This window comes from Miniopterus schreibersii (assembly GCF_964146895.1).
Source record: "Miniopterus schreibersii genome assembly, chromosome: 1".
Lineage (NCBI taxonomy): Eukaryota > Metazoa > Chordata > Mammalia > Chiroptera > Miniopteridae > Miniopterus > Miniopterus schreibersii.
The window spans coordinates 171,377,569-171,396,735 of record NC_138101.1 but is presented as its reverse complement, the minus strand read 5'-3'; the positions used below and the strand labels follow the sequence as shown (position 1 = coordinate 171,396,735).

Below are 19,167 nucleotides of genomic sequence, written 5' to 3'. Positions count from 1 at the left end.
CTAATGCTACAACACATCTGTATGTTTTTAAGGAAAGCCATCACATAATTATATAGCTAGGTCTTTGACCCTCGAGACACCCCCGTTTGAGTTTCCCCTCCCAGGGGTCCCTTACATAAACCATCAGCGGGTGATTGATCGTGTGCTCTCTGAGAGAAGGTTTCGAGGGGTCCACACTCAGCCAGCACTATTAGAAGTCACCTCATGCTGAATTCATCGGCCTTAGTTTTGCCCTTAGGAACTGCACGGAGTAAGTCTAATTTTTCCTGTGAGCTATAACCCAGCAAATATTTAAACAATTTGAATACAGCTATTATGTTCTCCGAAATTCTTCTCTTTAACCAAAACAAAAATTCTCCACTGGCTGTATAGCACAAGTTTATCTTCCTCAATTCATAAATAAATCTCAAATTTTCCATAAGTTCATCATGCCCTCATGTTCATCCTTCACCAAAATAACTCCAACAAATATATCTCAATTCCTATGAAAGGGCACCTCTCACACGCTTGTTAGTGGTGCACAACTCCAGACAGTTTCTACCGAGAGGGCACCTGGAAGATTTCTGGCCAGTGTCTCCCCAAGTAGAGAAAGAACAAGCTCTTGCTGTCCTGATGGTCCACAGCAAACAGCATTTATGATTTAGACACAAAAGATACATGTCATACGGAGCAGGGGTAAACACGCACAGTCCCCGTTGCATTAGGTGTTATCTATTTTAGCAAGAGTAAAATTAGTTTTCTTGTTATAAAATTGAGGACACTTTATCTCTAAAACATAAATGTAAGTTAAAGAATTAAAAACGAGTGACTAGGAACTGCAGAGAAACCTTGTGGGACGTTTAAGCCCCTGTAGAGCATTGTTTTCCAGGTCTCTGGATCATACTTCTGAACCCCTGCTTCTCTCCTGTGCCTCCACCCCACCTTCAACCATCACGGGAACTTCTTTCCTGAACGTGTGTGAAGCCTGACGCCTCTGAATCCCTGAGCCTTGCTCCTTCCCCTTCTTTGGTCTAGGTAGATATCAAACTCAGTAGAATCGATATACAATGCACGTTCTCCCATAATCTCCCACAATCATATTATGTATTCCAGCCTAAAATATTATTAAAGATTTCAGATCATTTAGAAAATTAACCCCTTTATCAATCCTCTAAGCTAAAAATTCTATAGAGGACATATTTTCTTTTTTTAAAAAATACATCTTTATTGATTTCAGAGAGAGGAAAGGAGAAGGAGAGAGAGAGATAGAAACATCAATGATGAGAGTCATTGATCAAGCCTGCACCTGGGCATGTGCCCTGACTGGGAATCGAACCCCAATTGCCTGGATCCTAGGTCCCTGGGCATGTGCCCTGACCGGGAATTGAACCCCAATCGCCTGGATCCTAGGTCGATGCTCAACCGCTGAGCCACGCCCGGCCGGGCGAGGACATATTTTCAAAAGGTAAAATCATGGCATGAACTGATGTCCAAGATTTTACTGAACTTATTAATAAATGAGGGAACCGCCAAGATGTTACAAAGGGTTCAACAGAGAACCCAAGGGGCAAAAACATATATAAGCATCTATTTACAAATAGATACAAAACTGGTCAACAGGACGATAAATTACATCAGACAATTTGCAGTTCAATGGACAAGAATTATTTGCACTATTTGGTTTTAAAAACAATTTTTAGATTTGTTAGATAGCTCAAAGATAGTGAAAAGTAGAGATCACACTGCAGACTGCTATAGGCAGAACATTCAGTACCCACCGCCACCCCCATTTCAATATAATTACAGTGTAGCCGAATAAGAGGTGCGTGACTAGTGCTTCCTGGTTGAGGAGAACACCATCTGTAAAGGTGTAATGTGGAAGCCAAGCTATATGACTAACTCTGCTCCAGGCTCCTCACACCTAAATTACCCAATTGCTCAGGCCTGCCCAAAGCTCTTGCTCAAGAACACCTACCCCATCCTGACCACTTCACCTCAATTCCGCCTGTTTCTGTGGCCTTGTCTGTTTCTTTTCCTTTTTCTTCTTTTTTTAAAATATATTTTTATTGATTTCAGAGAGAGGAAAGGAGAGGCAGAGAGAGAGATAGAAACATCAATGATGAGAGAGTCATTGATCGAGCCCACAACCCAGGCATGTGCCCTGACCGGGAATCGAACCCTGATCGCCTGGATCCTAGGTCGATGCTTAACTGCTGAGCCATGCCCGGCCGGGCATGGCCTTGACTGTTTCTACTTGTGCACCACTGAGTCTCTGACGTGAAACCACTGAGACCACTCCACTCTAGTCCCCTTACACGGCGCATAGCTGCACCTGGTCCTGTATCCTACCCAGAAATTTATTGGGCAAATTGTTGGAGTGCTTCTAAGACTTTGTGCACTGCTCATAAAACAAAACAAAATGAAACAAAAGCTGTGAGTTCAGTGAGTTTAGACTCATACCCCACACCCTCCCACCTCCAGCCAGAAAATAAGCAAAACTTGACCACTGTTGCCTAAGAGTTTGGTCTGGAGCTGATGACATTTAAGAGTAACACCTAGCCTACTTTGGGAGCAGTATTAACACTACACTGCTGAACACAGGGCTTCTCGAGGGCAGAATAGGAACAAGCCCTCTGTCATTATACTTAAAACTCACAGTGCTGAACTGAATCTAAAAAGTCATTTGCTTTCCAGTTAATTCATCTACTCATCCAATAAACATTTATTGAGTTGTATAATGGCCTAGACACTGTTCTAGGTGCTAGAATACACAGATAAAAGAACAAAGCTCCCTGCTTTCCTGTTAGCGATCCATGAATACAAGACATGAGATATATGAGAATGTTTCCAAACTTGAGCATTGAGAGTTTCTTACAAGATCACTAACTTACTCTGACAATAGGTTCTCAGTCTTTGCAAGTATAGCTACAAAGAACTGTATCCATTTATAGACTTCACTCCCTCCTCTCATCATGATAAAAAGAAACAGTCAAGTATTATTAACTTCTGCATTTTTACTAAACTCCAGTCTCTATCAATGTATCTTCAAAATAAAAATCAAGTGTAAACATTCCTAAGCTCTACTGGAAAAAATGTTTTGAAACATTTCCTCGATAGCATAAAATGTGACATTATTTTCTTATTGTCACAAACTGAATGACCTGAATTGAAAGACAGCACATGGCAAATCTGGCTTGCACTGCAGTTCTCAATCAGCTATCATTTTTGTTCTTCCCCAAATAACATACCCCAGAGAAGCAAGAAAAGCGTGCCATTTAAAAGACATCTAGTCTCTTGATGGGGAACAGCAGCATGAAACAAAGAGACGAATGACAATAAGGCTTCCAGAGTAAAGAAACCAACTGTACTTCAGAAACAGCTCAGGACCCAGTCTGTTCCAACACCCTCTCCTTTCCTGAAAAGGCCTCCGCTGACTTAACAGAATTGAAATCTTAAAAGTCATATGCTACAGGAGCCTGGGGGAAAATGCATTTCATGTTCTGATACAGCTAAAAAACAGTCACAATCCTTACCTAGAACTAAAGACTGAGACTTACTTTCCACTTCCCAAACTACGAGACATTTGTTTTATTTATTAACAACTCATTTCTTTGGCAGAGCACTTCACAGCATGGATTATGACTGGAGCCTAAAATTCTCAATCAGTACAACTCCAACATCTGAAGCCAATTTTAGATGACAATTCCCCTCATTTTCATGGCAAAGAAAAAGAAACATTCTCCAATTATTATTTTCAGAAATGATACAAGCCCACATTCCCCTGTTGCCTATGACAAAAAAGTATACAGTGACATAAAACAAATTACTTCTATGTAGCTTGTTAAGAGTCAAGTCTTTGACCCACATGTCACCATGGAGTGCTACAGTCCTAAGTACGATTTAGACCAGCTGGTCGGTAGATTTACATGTCTGGACACACATCGCTACTCTAATGCAGTGTGGAAATCCAATCAGTGGTGTCAACGGCCTTTGTTGCCTCACATCTTGCTACCAGATTTCCTGCTCCCAGACCAGCCTTTCAGAATGCCGTGAAGCAGGTTTTGATGTTCTGTAACCTGCTCTTGGGAAAACAATCAAAGTGTGTTTATGATTTGCAATATAATGCTTAACACAGGGCTATAAAGGGAGGACTTTGGAAAACAGTAATTAAACTAAGAAGAGAATCCGGGGAAACAGTGAGCCCACAAAGGCATGTTCCATTCATGGAGGCATTCTCAGGATGACTGAAAAAAGCTAAAAGGCTAACTGTCCCGAGAAAGAGAGTTATAATCATATTTCTGATTTTAGCCATCACTGACTCTGTGGCACATTACTGAACTAATGACTGCATTTTTGGTCAAAGAAAATAAAGAAGGAAAGCATCCATTGGAAGAAGTCACCATCTCAGAAATGTTTAAACGTGAGGATGTGGGGAAGTACACCTTAGAAACTGAGGAGACGTGCATGTACGGGGACAGATGAAAGGGACCATCTTAAGACCCCTTAAGTCAAGTGTTGCTCTGCACCGCATTGAAGAAGAGAATTTAAGGCACCATAATTTAGAGTCTTGTATTCTCAGTAGACTTTCTACTGTAACCAGCTTCTGGTTTCACAAAGCACCAGGTTCCTGAAGAGTAAGGAATTTGGAGAAGCCCAAATCAGAGGTATTAGCAGCACATCCTAACTTACACTGGAAGCTAAAAGCGTCTTCCTACTTTGTGGGGGGCGTGAGGGGGGTGTGAGGCTCTGAAATGCACCAAGCATAACATGGACCCAATAGTATTGGTGTGTTAGAGCTATTAGTGAAAAGAATAAATAAATATATATGTATATTTACTTCACACATATATACACATATATGAAAAACTCAGAAAACGTGGTTTTGTTCTTCTCTGATCTCTATTCCAAAGTGGAAACTCCCCTCCACTGACGTCTTTCATAACCCCATCCCCTGCGGGTGTGAAGTCAGGCAGGCTTGGGGCATTCTTTCTATGAAAGTAGGTGCCACGGCCCTTAGAGAGTCTGCAGAGAACCAGGGAGAGACAGAGAGAAAAGAAGCATGAAATATGATACTTACACCCAGCTGTAATCTAGGAGCAAGAGGAACCCTCAAGGGCAAAGATGGCAAATATTTGCTACATATGACACATTTTCCCATCAGTGTTGTGGCAGACACTGCTGATAAGTTACCACACTGTGCTTATTGAATCTATTCATCGCCTCTGAAAGCTTCTCACAATGCTCCAGGCTTCAACCCCCAATTGCTCAGTGAGTAATCAAGATAAACTTTTTTGCCAACTCTGCTTGAGGTTGTGCTCAGTTAACCAGGGAAGGAAGCCGAAGTCCTTAAGGAAAATCAAAATAAAGGATGTGCACTGTTCTGGAGTGTCTCCCCGCTGTATGCCCCTCAGGGTCCACTGGGCTGGTGATAACCAAATTGAGCTACTTCTGGATTCTCGGATATGAGACACAGTGACATCCCTTTCCATCAGAATATAGCTACCACACAGCCACTCGTTCAATATGTAATCCTACCCCTGCAGATTGCAGAATTTTGGAGGTGAAATGGAGTTACGCCTATGTGCTTCAATCCAGAGGCAAGGGGCTCCAAGGCCTCACGTAGCTGCAGTCAGAACCTTGGTTCCACAATAGCAGTATTGACAAGTACTTGATGGCAAAGATAAAGAGCTCCAAGATAGTCCTGGATTCCTAACCCTGCAATCAATACGTGATGGAATTTGTCCTGTACCCGAGTTGTCAAAAGGAACCTGGTTAAGAATGAAGACTGGGAAGCCAAGAATAGCTGCTCTCTGGCAGCTGAAGACCACTACCCTCCCAGGGCTTCCATGCAAACCCAGAGCTCCAAGGCTCTCCCAGGGACTGGAGCCTACGCAGGAGTGTTCTCCCCATAGTGCAGCACCCACGGGGGCATGAGTGACAGGCACAGAGGGAAGGCTGTAAGAGGTGCTTCTCTAGCCTCCATTCCAGAGGACAAAAGAGAGCTTCACAGGACACACAACCCCCAGACTCCCCAGGTCTCTACAGTAATTGGTCTGTCCAACTGAGAAATTGTCTTACTTTCTCTCAACTGTACACTGCTTGCTTATTTATTTTTATTGTTGTTTGGAGGATTATAAATGAACACAAACACAGGGTCATTCTCTCTACCCTCTTCCAGCCTGGCATTCCCTAATTACAAAGAAAGCAAGGCCCTGGATAAAAGGGCTGCTCAATGAAGAAATGCAAGTCTGAGGAAAACCCTAAGAGAGGTGGTACCTACGTAGCAGATACATATTCACTGTTTCTACAACGCTCTAAAGAACAAAGCCGAGAAAGTATTTCTAGACTGAAGAATCAGCAACCCCCAAATCCATCAGCTGACTTGTACATATGCACTAGCTCAGAATTTAGGCCTGGGGGAGAGAGACGGCAAGGTGCACTTCTCAATTTCTTCAATATCGAAGGAATCGAGGATGCGAGAAAAAAAGAGGCTTTCACAGTTCTTATAAGGAGATGCTGTGGCCAGTGTGCGATGTCCAGCCACAGCTAATCTGCTTGTTCATGCAGACGTGCTGATTCCGCACCTGCACCTGAGTCACCGGCAGGGAAGTGGTCACTGCCTCAGAGGAACTTCCTGCGCTGGGCGGTGGCACACATCAGGGAGGAGCTGGAGATGGAAACACAATGTGCCTGGGGCTGGAACTGAGGGTGTAAAGAGATCGAGAGGGGAGGAAGGTGAACCACACACAGAGCAGTTTCCTTTGCAGTCAAACCAAATAAACACAATTCTGGGTGAATTGTCCATTTTAAGTCCTTTTGGCATTTTGTACTTCTGTATGGCTTGACAGGTATTTGAATGAACGCTTTCCATTTTCTAAACCTTGGGTTTCCTTTATAAAATGAACACCTTCTATTCTGGTAAGTTTTACTTCAATTTGATTTGCTAAGACATACGGGAGAAAAATGGAAGAGCTTTAATGAAAGTTTCTTATACCTGAAACATTCAAACTTTCGCAAAGTGATTGAGCAGGTCAATGGGAAACCAATTCTCTCCCCTCAGACAGCACCAGCTCCTCAGAGGATTGGCAACTAATTTACTGCAGATATAAGTTGTTACAACCACTTTGGAGACAGTTAAAGGTGAAAATGTCCATACTCAACAAACCAGTAATTAGCTGTCTAGGTGTCTATCCTAGGGAAATTTTTGATTGCATGCACAAGGATGTTCATTGCAATACTTTTTTAATAACAAAAAACTGGAAATAAGTATTAATCAAAGGGGGGAAAATAAACTGTGGCATTTTCATGTAATGAACATTATTATATAGAAGTTAAATGAAATATCATATATTGTTTATGAATCTAAACATGTAGAGTAAGATTATAAATATATGGATGAGGGAAAAACACATACCATCTTCAGAATAGAAGGCACCACTGGGATTACAATATATTTATAATGGTTTATGTCCTTAAAAAATTCAAGGTGAGTATGATAAAATGTTGGCATGTTAAACATGAGTGGTTATTATATTCTGTACTTTTTTGTACATTTAAAAATTCCACAATAAAAATAAAATAACCAAACCAGGAAATAATAACTTATCCCATGACTTGAGGTTTGTTAGTGTTTAGGCTTTTTTTAGAAATTTTAGGAAGTGCCCATTTATTGGGGCCCAGGCTGTCTGCTCCGGTAACTAGGCTTAAGGCTTCCATCACTAACGGCATCTGCAACTGTGCTGAAACAGTCTTTTATAATCCCAACACTGAAGTTTTGTTTGTTAGCTTAACTTCGGAAATCTCACAGCTAGATCACACTACTGAATTTTAATGCTGAGTCTCTGAACAACTGTTGTTGCTGAACAGGGCACTTGTAAATCTGGCTCACTTCGACCTAATAAGTTACTAATTTGTGAAAATTGACTTGTTTAATGAAACCTCTTAGTGTTGTATCCTTCCTCTAGCAGTATCTCAGGCCTGAAAAACAGGACTGTACGCAGAACCAGAATAAAGCACCCCGACAGAAGACTCAGAGGGTGTCTACAATATCTTAGATTTGTCCACTTGTCCAAGCACCAAAGAAGAAAGATGGGTATGTTTTGGCTCATTCTGTGGGTGAGTTTGCTGACTGCTGCTTCATTACTGAAGCTGGGCGCTGAGAGTCAACATTTATGAAACACAAACTGTGAGCTCAGGACCATTATGGACACCACAAGGCAGGGATGGTAGCAGGCATGGCTGGAGTGACAGAATTGGTAACACTGGGAGAAAACAATACCCCAAACTGGTGTTACTGAACAAAGGGATTGCAGGAAGAGGCAAATAAATACTCATGAACCAACTGCCCTTACTGGAACACAATTTTGATTTAAGGGCTGCTGGAAGCAGAGAATCCTTAAATTTTGTACTCCAAATCTAAAACTTGGTACTCATTTCGATAGCACTGCTTTTGTAATAAATAAAAAAAAAAAAGAAAAAAAAAAAGAATCGCTAGCTTTGAGATGATGCTACTTGATGGGGAAAGAGCAAGGAGAAGCACGCCTCCGGCAGAGAGCTACGGAGGTATCACCAGGGCCCGGTCGCCAGGTTTTCACAGTCTCTGCCTAAACAGATAAATGCCATTGGCAGATTCGCTTTTGTTTTACTGACCCCGGGTAAGAGCAGGGCGGGGGGTGTCCCTGAGTTAGCCAATGAAAACAAGTGCCAGGGTTGTCTAGACAAGACAGGCACTGGTTGCATTTTAAACAATATTTATTTTTCCGCCTAATCTCTATAGAAACATGTGGTGGCTTCTGATGCTCCAGTTGGCCGGGCAGAAGGACACCCTCTCTTGCCGGTGCCCGGGCCGCGGGCCGCCGAGGGCCTGTCCCCGCCACGGGCGCTGGTCACCCCGCAGCGCGCGCAGGCCCCCCCGGAGCGGAGCCGCAGGCGGGCCCTGCTCCCCTCCCGGGCCCTCCGTGGCCTCTGTGCGCGGGCGGGGGCTGCCTCCAGGACCGGGGCTCAGGCTGTGGCGGGGGGCACCCAGAGGCGGGGCAGCGAGAACTGACCCGCGGGCTCGGCCGCCCTTGCTCCCGCAGGGGCGCACCGCCTTCCTCCCCAGTGGCTGCGCCCTGGGCAGGGGCTCCCTGCTGGGTGAAAGCCATCAGCTCTGGGGAGGCTGAGCCAGCGTCCAGGGCACCCTGAGGGCAGGCCTCTGCTCCGTCTCCCCGCTCAGCCTGCTTCTCTCACCGCAGCCTCACCGATACAAAACGCCTTGTATGCGCTTTTAAAGCAGAACTAGTTTATTTTTACCATCAGGAACATATATTCCAAGGCAGCAGGGAGGGCAAGGCGCTGGGGGATGTGTAAAGAAAGAGATGTAAATCACCAGAAGTCACCTGTGATCCCACCCGACGGCTGTCTGTCCACCTACCTTTACCTATATTTGCCAGCTTCTGACTGAACTGATCACAGTTGCATGTCTTTTTCTTAATTTTATTATTACATGCTGAGCAGTTTCCCATGTCACTAAAATTCCTTTGAAGACACGGCTTTCCGGTGGCTGCAGATAATGTCGTGGCTGTGGCTGTACTGTAACTATGCTCCTCTGAGTTGTTTTTAGTCCTTGGCTTTCGGAGACCACACTGCAAAGAACACCTCACACACAGTCCTTCACTGTATCTCTCATCGCTCCGTGGGATTAACTTCCGAGGCATGTTTCAGGCTCTGGATACATATCATCAAATGGTTTTGGTCACCATCTTCAGGTCAGTCACCTTTTCATTTGTAGGCCAGTGTTCAAAATATTTACCAAAAATTTAAGCATGGGCATCAATAAATTGGAACCAATGATGCAATATGAGAACAGGTTCTGAGTCCCTGCTGTACCATGCTAGGAGTTGACCCTTGAGTTCCTGAATCATGGAGGAAGACTGGTGGATCCTTGGGGGAAGAGTCAGATTGTCAGTGTGGTTTTTATTGGGATAGCTGCTCTTTACCAACAGGAAGTTGACAGTATTTCAACAGATGCTGTAGTTCTACTGGGTATAAGCAGTGAATATCAGCCTGTGTTGAAGTTTCCACCTTTCTCTTCTCCAGGCTGAACAATCCTGTTATTTCAGTCTCCCCCAACCCCAGTGTCTTCATTTTTCCAAAGTTTAGGCCTCTTTATAGATTTCCTAACAAGCCCTACAAATTGTGCTAGGTAAAAGATCAGATTAGGCCAACAGGCTAAACTTGGCCTTTTAAGCATTGGCAAAAGCAACAAAAAACAAAGTACAAATCAAGACAAAAAGTGTTCAGTGCATGCCTACACAGCTCAACTCCTAGAAAAGGAGCCAGTTTCTAGATGAGGGGATGAAAGCATGACATCAGTCCTTTCACTGGCGTAACAGCTGGATGGGTCAGAGGGCAAAGGAACTCATCCTAGTCACATACATATACCCTCAGAGCTTGGTGGCTCCTTCCTCTGTGCCCCAGAGCCTGTCTGCTTACGTTATAATGGAGCTTATGACAAGACCTGGCAATTACTTGATTTTATCTGCTTCTCCTACCAGAACCACCCATTCCAGGAAAATTGACTTATTGGTTTAATCATCCTCAGAATCTAGCCAAGAGTCTGCCCCAGAGAAAGCACTCAATACACATCAGGTGACTTGCACACCAACCTGCCCTTCACCAACAGCATTGTTTCGTTAAGTGAAGTGCCCGATACTCAAAGCTTGTTGTTTCTTACCATTTCAGTCTGGGATTGTACACAAATCCCCATCTCTCATAGCCAGGAAATACATAGATAAGGCAGAGAGCTTCAGAGACAGAGCCTAGAAATGCCTGTTGTCTTCCAACTACTGTGCTTCCTTCATCTAGTCTTTAGAGAAACAGAGGGGGAAAGACAGCTCAATCCCACTTCTAATCATTACTACTTCTGCCACTTTCTTTAACCCCTTAGCATTAGGAGCACAAATGCCAACTGGAATCCATGTTTGGGGTGAACTCTCAATGGCAGGAGACTAAACCAGGTACTTCTCAAGAAGTCTAGAAATAGTGTTACTGAAATCTCATTTTCTCCCTTTTACTGGATCCCTCTCCCAAATCTTGACATCTAGCAAAGTGGGCACTGAAAATCCAAAGCTCACTCTAATGTCAATCCAAACAACTACAGTAAAGAAGAGGAGGCTGTCTAACTTGTCCTTCTTCTCAAATCTTCCAGGTCCAATGCCCAACCATTCCTGCTGCTTCTCCCAGGGGACCACAGCAGCTTCCCATCAGGGTGCTGGGAACAACTGGAGGATTAGCATACCATCTTTCTTTTGCAGCTCGTTTGTTTGACAGTTTGTGTGGAACACTGATGATTCCTTTTGTCTTTAATTCCACCACTTTAGCACATGTTCCTTTAGACCTGTATTTTTATTAAACCACTCCCTCCCTGCGCTGCAAATGCAGGAGGGCCTCAACTCTCAAGGAACCGAAAGAAGTGAACCTGATGACCATACACAGTGCAGCTTTTATCTTTGTGTGTGCGCGGTGAAAGGAGAGAATTCCTTTCTGGGGAGAGGCGTGGGGAGGTGATCCAATTAGGATAAGCAAATCAAATGAAGGGACTGCATGAAAAGTATCAGCTGAATTTTCAGCCACTTTCCTAAATGTTTTCAAAATCTGAACTCTGCATAAATCACAACAGCTGAACCGCAGCCAGGTTGGGCGAGATTCTGGAATGATTTAATTAAACAAGAGTCAAACTCAGCAGCAGAGTACAAATTCACCTTCTCCAAAGCAAACCTAGGAAGGTGCAGAAGTGTAACATGAAGCCTACAAAGCCTGCGCTTAAGCCTAGCTTTAGAGATAGAAATGAAAGGAAGAAAAATCAGGTGCAGTCGTCAAATCCTGATCTTTGCCTCAAATATCTGATGTCACCACGGCTAACAGTGTCTAGCCCCACTCACTTACTTTGCAAACTCGGAAGCCCAAAGAGGAGAAAAAGCATGTTGTAGATACTTCCAAGGGCTGGTTGAGTGACACAGCTCTCTTGTGAAGAGCTGCAGTTAAAGATTCCTGCCTGATAAGATTGCTGTCACCATAATGCAGTAAATACACCCATTTTGTTTTCTCCCCTCTGAAGACCTACTCCTCATTTTCCCAGGGTTTAAAAATCATGTTAACAATAAGCAAATACAGCATGGCCAGATGCCTTTCGTGGTCAGATGGTTCATTGTTTAAAAAGCTTCAGTTTAAAATCCAAAAGATTGTTAACAGATGCAGTTTCTGGCTGGAGATTGGGAAAAACCTCACTTAAACAAAAGAGTATGTTGTGATTGGAAGTAAAAAGGGAATTACCTTTAAAGATAAGAACCACAAACATTTCCTATTTGAAAACAACCCCCGACCCTCTGCCCCTTCAACAGGACCTTTTTGAGGACCTTTCATGAAAGTTAAAAAATGTGACAGTGGATTGCTGTGTGTGACAAACCATGGCTGACCAACCAGTCCAGTCATTTCTACAGATTTGTTTGGACTTTCAACAAGGCCACAGCATCCATCTCTTGCTCTCCCCCGGATTACTCAATTAGGCAGAATTCCAATTAGTTTCTTTCCAATTCTTTTAGACCCAGAAATACTTTTGCTGCTTTCATTTTGGCTCTGGAAACAGGTCTTTCAACCAGAGACTTGATAGAGAAGTTTGAGAAATGAACACAGAGCCTGATAAGCAGATAGCCACCGCTGGGACTCTAGTCACTGTTGGATGGAAAAGAGCCACTTGGCTAAGGAAGACCTGGCCCCTCTTCAGTTCCCAGTCCTGTGCACTTTTAGCAGAAAGCCTGCCTTTCACCAGCTCCTGTGTCTGTTTCTTTTGGCTTTCATGGGCCCTTGCCCGGCGGCTTCATTATGCATGAGAATGTCGATAGTGCCCTGGGTTCTAATCTTGAAAGATGGGAGATCTGAAGGAGCCACGGGTAGGCCGCTTTCTCTCAGCCTTTGGTTTGGCTTGCTGGTGACAAGCCTGATTTGAAAAGGTTACACAAGAGATGATCCAAGGAAAATAATCCATCCTTAGTGTTAAGGATGGCCACTGCAGCTCCATTACGATGACGGTTAACCTGTCCCCTTGGAGAGCACATTCTCAGGCAAAGGCAAACGTCATGCCCTTTCTGTGTGTTTCGGTGTTTGTGCTCTCTTACTACTGTGTTATTTCCCGATTTATTAAGAGCTCAAAAAGGTCAGTTTCAGACCAAAGGCATGAGAAGCTCTAATCAAGAAAATCTTAGTGAAGCACCACTACCATCCATTTTAAAGTGAGGCAGATTGCCCAGCCCATGAGGCTCATTGGTTGAGTGTCGACCCATGAACCTGGAGGTCACAGTTTGATTCCTGGTCAGGGCATGCCTCGGTTGAGGGCTCGATGCCCAGTAGGGGTTGTGCAGGAGGCAGCCAATGGATGATTCTCCCTCATCACTGATGTTTCTCTCTCTCTCTCCCTTCCTCTCTCTGAAATCAATAAAAACATACTTTAAAAATAAATAAATAGAGGCAGATCTATAAGCCCATGGGACTCTCCAAAGAGTTAAACACCTTTTCCCCTCAGCTGCGCCACTACTAAGTCACATAAGAAACCCAAGCTACCGGGATGAAGCTAGCAGGAGAACTATATTCTCAAAGATCTGCGCAGTCTGGCCGGGTACTCGCAGGAAGGGGCCATCCATCAAGAAGGGGACTCTGAGCCAGTGGCCACATCCATATCCACCCTCCTACTAAAACCCCACCATGAGCACAAGAGACAAGGTTTGCAAGGGGATTTGATAGGCCTGGAAATTGAAAAATGAGCAGCAGCTGCGAGCTCGAGGCCATTACTATTCTCTAGGGTTTGCCTTTTCTAATCTAAGGGGCAGTAGTTTCCATGATTAACTTTCAATTGCTGTCAAGGGTGTAATAAAATCTGGGAAAGGAGAAAACTTTCCCCTCGGTGAGCTGCTCCCATTTTCCTGCCCCTTCCTTTCCTCCAGTGCATATTTCAATCCCTGCTTCATACTGCTTCCTAATTTTGAGGAAAAAAATCTACTCTTGGGTGAGCCAAAATAGACAATGTCCTCTGTGTACACAGGCACTTGAGGACTCTGCGTTCTTGGTTCCAGGGAGCGGGTCTTTAAGACAGCTGCGTGCAACGCTCCCTTGTTTCCAAAGACCTCACAATACCATCGCTTGCAGAACTGAGTACATTGTTTCATTTTAAAATTCTTTCCCAGTGTATTACATCCGCTTCCTGAGCCATGACAATCAGTTCAACAAGAAACTAGTACACATTCTACTAGTTGGTAAGGTGTTGGTAAGATGTGTACAAAGAGAAAGGCAAGAAAAGGAGAGAGTCTCGCACGAGCATCTTCCTGGTCACGACGGATCGGGGACTCTCAGGACTGCAGCTTGGTCTCATCTGGCGGCAGCTTAAAGATCATACTGAGAAGTTACAGCTGGACACGTCTCTCAGCAAGGCCCCCGGAACCAAGCCCCACACATAGTTTTATCAATTGCAACTGCTCAGGTGGAAAATTAAAAGTGCTTCAAAATGTTGACAGTTCAGTATAACAGTAATGAAAACTTAGTGGTTCACTCATCAGACGTTCATTTCAGAAGCTGGAGTTTTGGAGAGGAGTAAGGCACGGTGCCTCCACCAGAGGCATCAAGTCTGGCTGGAGAGGGGCAGAAGCAGGCTCACGCAGGAGAAGGGCTCCTAGGAGGGAGCACACCGACCACACAAGGCAGCAGAGAGCCAGACGTGCCGGGAGACAGCACGTGGGCAAATGGAGGTCCCAAAATGCACACGTCACCTAAGGAAAGGCTTCCCTGACTGATACCATGTCTTGAAAAGATCCTGGATTGCTGTAATTTGTTCTGATTTCCCTGGGACAAAAGTGAGTAATCAGTGTCCACTGCCTGTTGGAGAGAAGAGGTAACATTTCTCCTGGGTGCTGTCCCTGCCCTTCCCGCCTACCCCAGCTTGATTCGGGTCTCTACTGGAACAGAAGGAGAAGTGGCTAAAGATGGCCAAGAGCATGATTGGTTCCAAAAATAGGATGGGAATAGTCTAAGAATTTGCCAGAGGGTTTAAAAGATGATGGACTGAACTTTGTTGCAGAAGCTATAGTCCACGGGGTGATGCCTAACATGATGGATGCTAGGAAATAAGAGCTGTGGTGTTTTTGCTGCCAATATCCATTCTCCCCTTCTGTGGAGGTAACAGAACCCCAAGCTTTTAAGTGGGGATGACTACCCACAACAAAGACTGTGTCGTTTGCAGTGAGGTGTAGCCATCTGCTAACAGGGGGATGTGAGGGGGAATTTGGGTGGGTAACTCCCAGGGCATGTTCCCTGACAGTGGAGGTGGGAAGTTTGCCTTCTTTCCTTTCCTCCATCCTTAGCGATGCGAAATGGCTGGAAAGGCACCATGAGGACAAGGCCTTAGAGATGGTGAAATGGGAAGTTTTTAGAAGGTGGTGCCCAGCCGGGCGTGGCTCAGCGGCTGAGCGTTGACCTAGGATCCAGGCGATCAGGGTTCGATTCCCAGTCAGGGCACATGCCCAGGTTGAGGGCTCGATCCCCAGTTGGGGGCATGCAGGAGGCAGCCGATCAATGACTCTCATCGTTGATGTTTCTATCTCTCTCTCCCCCTCTCCTTTCCTCTCTCTGAAATCAATATATATTTTAAAAAAAGAAGAAAAAAGAAGAAGGTGCTCACAGAGGACTGTGACCCCACAGTACTAGCCCTAATCCACCTATATATAAACTTTTATACAAAGAGAGTGGGGAGAGGGACATTTTGATCACCGTGTAAGCCAATGTTATTTTGTGCAGGATTATGTTCAGGATTATGGATACAGTTACAAGTACAGGGGGGGTGGGGGGTATCCAGTCATACACTGATAAACACAACATCCGAGGAATTGGCACTCTGCCGAAGGTAGCACCAGGCCACAGCAGAGCATGATCAGTCTGGTTTGCACATAATGAACAGCTGTCTGAATTCTGGTGGTGACGCAGAAAGCAAAGGGAATAATAACACATGATAATTTTCCAGGTAACCATATGTATAATGGATATCTTACCTTTTTCTTGCTACAGTATATTTGCCATTTTTTCTCAGCTGGAAGTGCAAACATGGCCTCTCTGTGTTTGTCTGTGAGGTCAAGTTCATCCTGAGAAGAAAAAAAATAATTAGTATTTCACAGATTCCTATAGAGGAAGTTATTAGCATCATCGGGGAGAGGGGAAAAAACCAACACGTATTTAAATGAACTCAGAAAAGACCAAGGAGCTAAGTGAAGGTGCATGTTACCATCATCAAGAAAGCACATCCCTGACCTGGGGTTTGGCACTGAGCACAAGCACGCGGGACGAGGCCCTGCACTTACTGAAGGGTGTAGGGAAGTGGGCCGAGCACGGACAGCATCTTCCTGAGCCATGCGCACTGCTGCAGAGGGTGCATTGATCAGCAAAGGCCTGGAAGCTTGAGTTTGAAAGGATTAATCCTATTACAGATCACGGTTTGCTAGGGATTGCTCCACAAACACTGAGTACCAGGCTGGGCCTTGAAGGACTTGGATGTGATAAGAGAGGAGGGGAGGGACAGAATCAAAGGCGGGGACAGAGTCACAGACTCAGTATGTTTGGGGGGACACACACCAGCTTAGGCTGAAGCACTGGGATTATGCAAAGCACCATCACATAAAAACTTTGAGAGGCAGAGAGTGACCAGTTTGTGGAAAGCCTTAAATGACAGAGTAGAGAGGTAAGTGTCTTGACCAAGGAAAGCTGATGAAGGTTCTGAGCAAGGGAGTGATATCTTCATCACCATAAGCTCCACTGATATCTATTCAGTACCTATGTGCCAAGCATTGTGCAGGCATTTTCTCTTTTAGTTCTCACGACAACCCTGATTTCCACTCATTATCACATCCTCACTGTGGTAATAATCCCTGTTTCATACAGCTGAGGGAACTTTCGGCAGAAGTCGGGGTAAGTAACTTGCTCAAGACCACACACCTGGTAAAGGATGGGCTGGGTTTTCAGCCGGGAGCTGTCTGACTCCAGAGCCCAGACTCTTGGCCTCCTAGACCAGCGTCTGGAAACATTAATTTTACAGTGCTGTGCATCTTAGCTTGGACACTACGGGAAGGCAATTTACAAAGATCCATAACTAATGAATAACAACCATGGGATAACGACTATAAAGTGCATAGAGGAAAGCCCTTGGCATTTGATCCCTCAGTCCATGGTCGGTATTGAGCATCGGGCCCATTTTTATTCCTATAGGGAAAGTTATCTAGTTGAGCGTGGCGGATTGGCGGGTGTAAGACTTATTAAAAAATGCTATAAATTAATGCACAATTAAGTTTAGATCCCTGAGGAGTATGACCAAGTCCCCTCTCCAAGTGCCTCTGGTGTATATTGGCAACCCTGCCACTCACGGACCCCGCCTGCCTATCTCATACTCACACCTCCATTTCGTCATTAAGTCCTATTATTTCTTCCTTGAAAAGTCTCATGATTTTCCCTGTGTTTCATTTCTAATGAAACCACCCAAACCTATGCCCTAAAAGCCTCTCCCTTGGCTTCTGGCAATAGTCTCCACATGTTCCTCCTCGCCCTTCCACTCCTTCCTACAGCAAGGCCAGGATCCACTAAGGAGTGGATTCTCAGACTTGAGCCAGCATCCGACTCACCCGAGGACTCCTTGCACCATTGACCGCCCAGTGTTTAGGGCTGAGCAGTGGGGAGGAAGTATAAGAATTTCCATTTCTAATAAGTTTCCAAGTGTTGCCAATGTTGCTGGTCTAGGGGCCACACTTTAAAACCACTGCCTTCAAAATAGAGCCCCTGGGCTGTTTTGAGTTCCCAGTTCAAAAAACTTCACTCGTTCCACCTTACCTACAAAATGAACTATACATTCCTCAGCCTGCCCTGAAGGTCTTCCATGTATGAGCCCAACTTACTTTGCCAGGCTTGCTTCTGCCTTGTTAACACCCATACCACCAGGGCCTAGCCACTGAGGGCCTGATCCATGCTGGCCTTCCCGGGAAGTTCTTAGTCTATTAAGCTTGTACTTCCTCATCTCCAGGATGGGCATATCATTTCCTTTGCCGGGCTGTTGTGAGGATTAACAACATCAATCAAGCAGGGAGCAATGCCTGATGGGGGAGGGGGGTGGCAACTCTATTGTTACTTCTCTCAACATTTAAACACAAGTCTTCTTTAAGAACAAGGTATGGCCCAGTAGGCTGGAGCGTTGCCCCATACACCAAAAGGTGGCAGGTTTGATTCCTGGTCAGGGCAATGCCCAGGTTGTGGGTTTGATCCCCGGTGTGGGTGTGTACGGGAGGCACCCTATCTCTCTCCCTTCCTCTCTCTGGAATCAGTAAAAAAAAAAAAAAAAAGGTAAACAGTTAAGTCACTAAAACACACCCACATATGATTATATCCTAACCACAAAAAAGCCAGTTAAGAATTTCAACAATAAACAACCAGGGAACCAGGGAAAGAATGAAAGATATTTACAGAAAGTCCCATTACGAGGGAACATGCTAAAAATGTTAAAATTTGGCATGCAACTATTATATATGTGAAGTAATTATTTTTCTTCCTTTCTTTCTTTTTTAATTTCCTGTAAGTGACACACTTGCTTTCATCTATTGATGAATGGGGACAATAATGGTGACATAAATCACTTCCCAACAATTGGGATTACTTTGGGGGGGGGTCAGTTATTCAAACAGCTTGATAATCTGGTGCTTAGTTTGGGGAAAGGTTAGTGATTTGTAAGAGAGTGATCTGTGTTATCAGTGTTGCATCCTCTACTACACTACCACACTGTGGTTTTGCTTTCTGAGCTGAGATGTGAAAAGAAATGTGGATCCTAAAACCTCACAGCATTAATGTTACCACATTTTGCTGTTACAGGTAGAAAACTTCTGCTTCTGCTATGACACAGGAATGACCAATCTTGAACTGAGAGAACACAGTTGAACAAGGACTTAGGGGGTAGATGGTTTCATGCAAGAAATGAATTTCTATAAAATAAATTAAAAATTGCTACAGGGTCTCTGGATATAATTTTAGATTACAGTAAAAAAAGGGAAGGAATTAATGAATCCTGGTAATAGTAACAGCTAGCAATTAGTGAGCTCATTCTGTGTGCTTAGTATTAGTGTTTTATGTGAATTAATT

The 19,167-nt window shown here is 44.4% G+C and overlaps 1 protein-coding gene across 5 annotated transcripts in view; it reads right to left on the bottom strand.

Moving 5' to 3' along the window:
• Positions 1-19,167, bottom strand: part of DAAM1 (dishevelled associated activator of morphogenesis 1) — a 152,645-nt gene that overhangs the window by 58,338 nt on the left and 75,140 nt on the right. For all 5 annotated transcript variants that reach the window (XM_081120013.1, XM_081120014.1, XM_081120016.1 and 2 more), the window contains one exon: positions 16,050-16,139. In XM_081120013.1, coding sequence (XP_080976139.1) covers positions 16,050-16,139 — 90 coding nt within the window. The remainder of the gene's footprint in view (positions 1-16,049; positions 16,140-19,167) is intronic.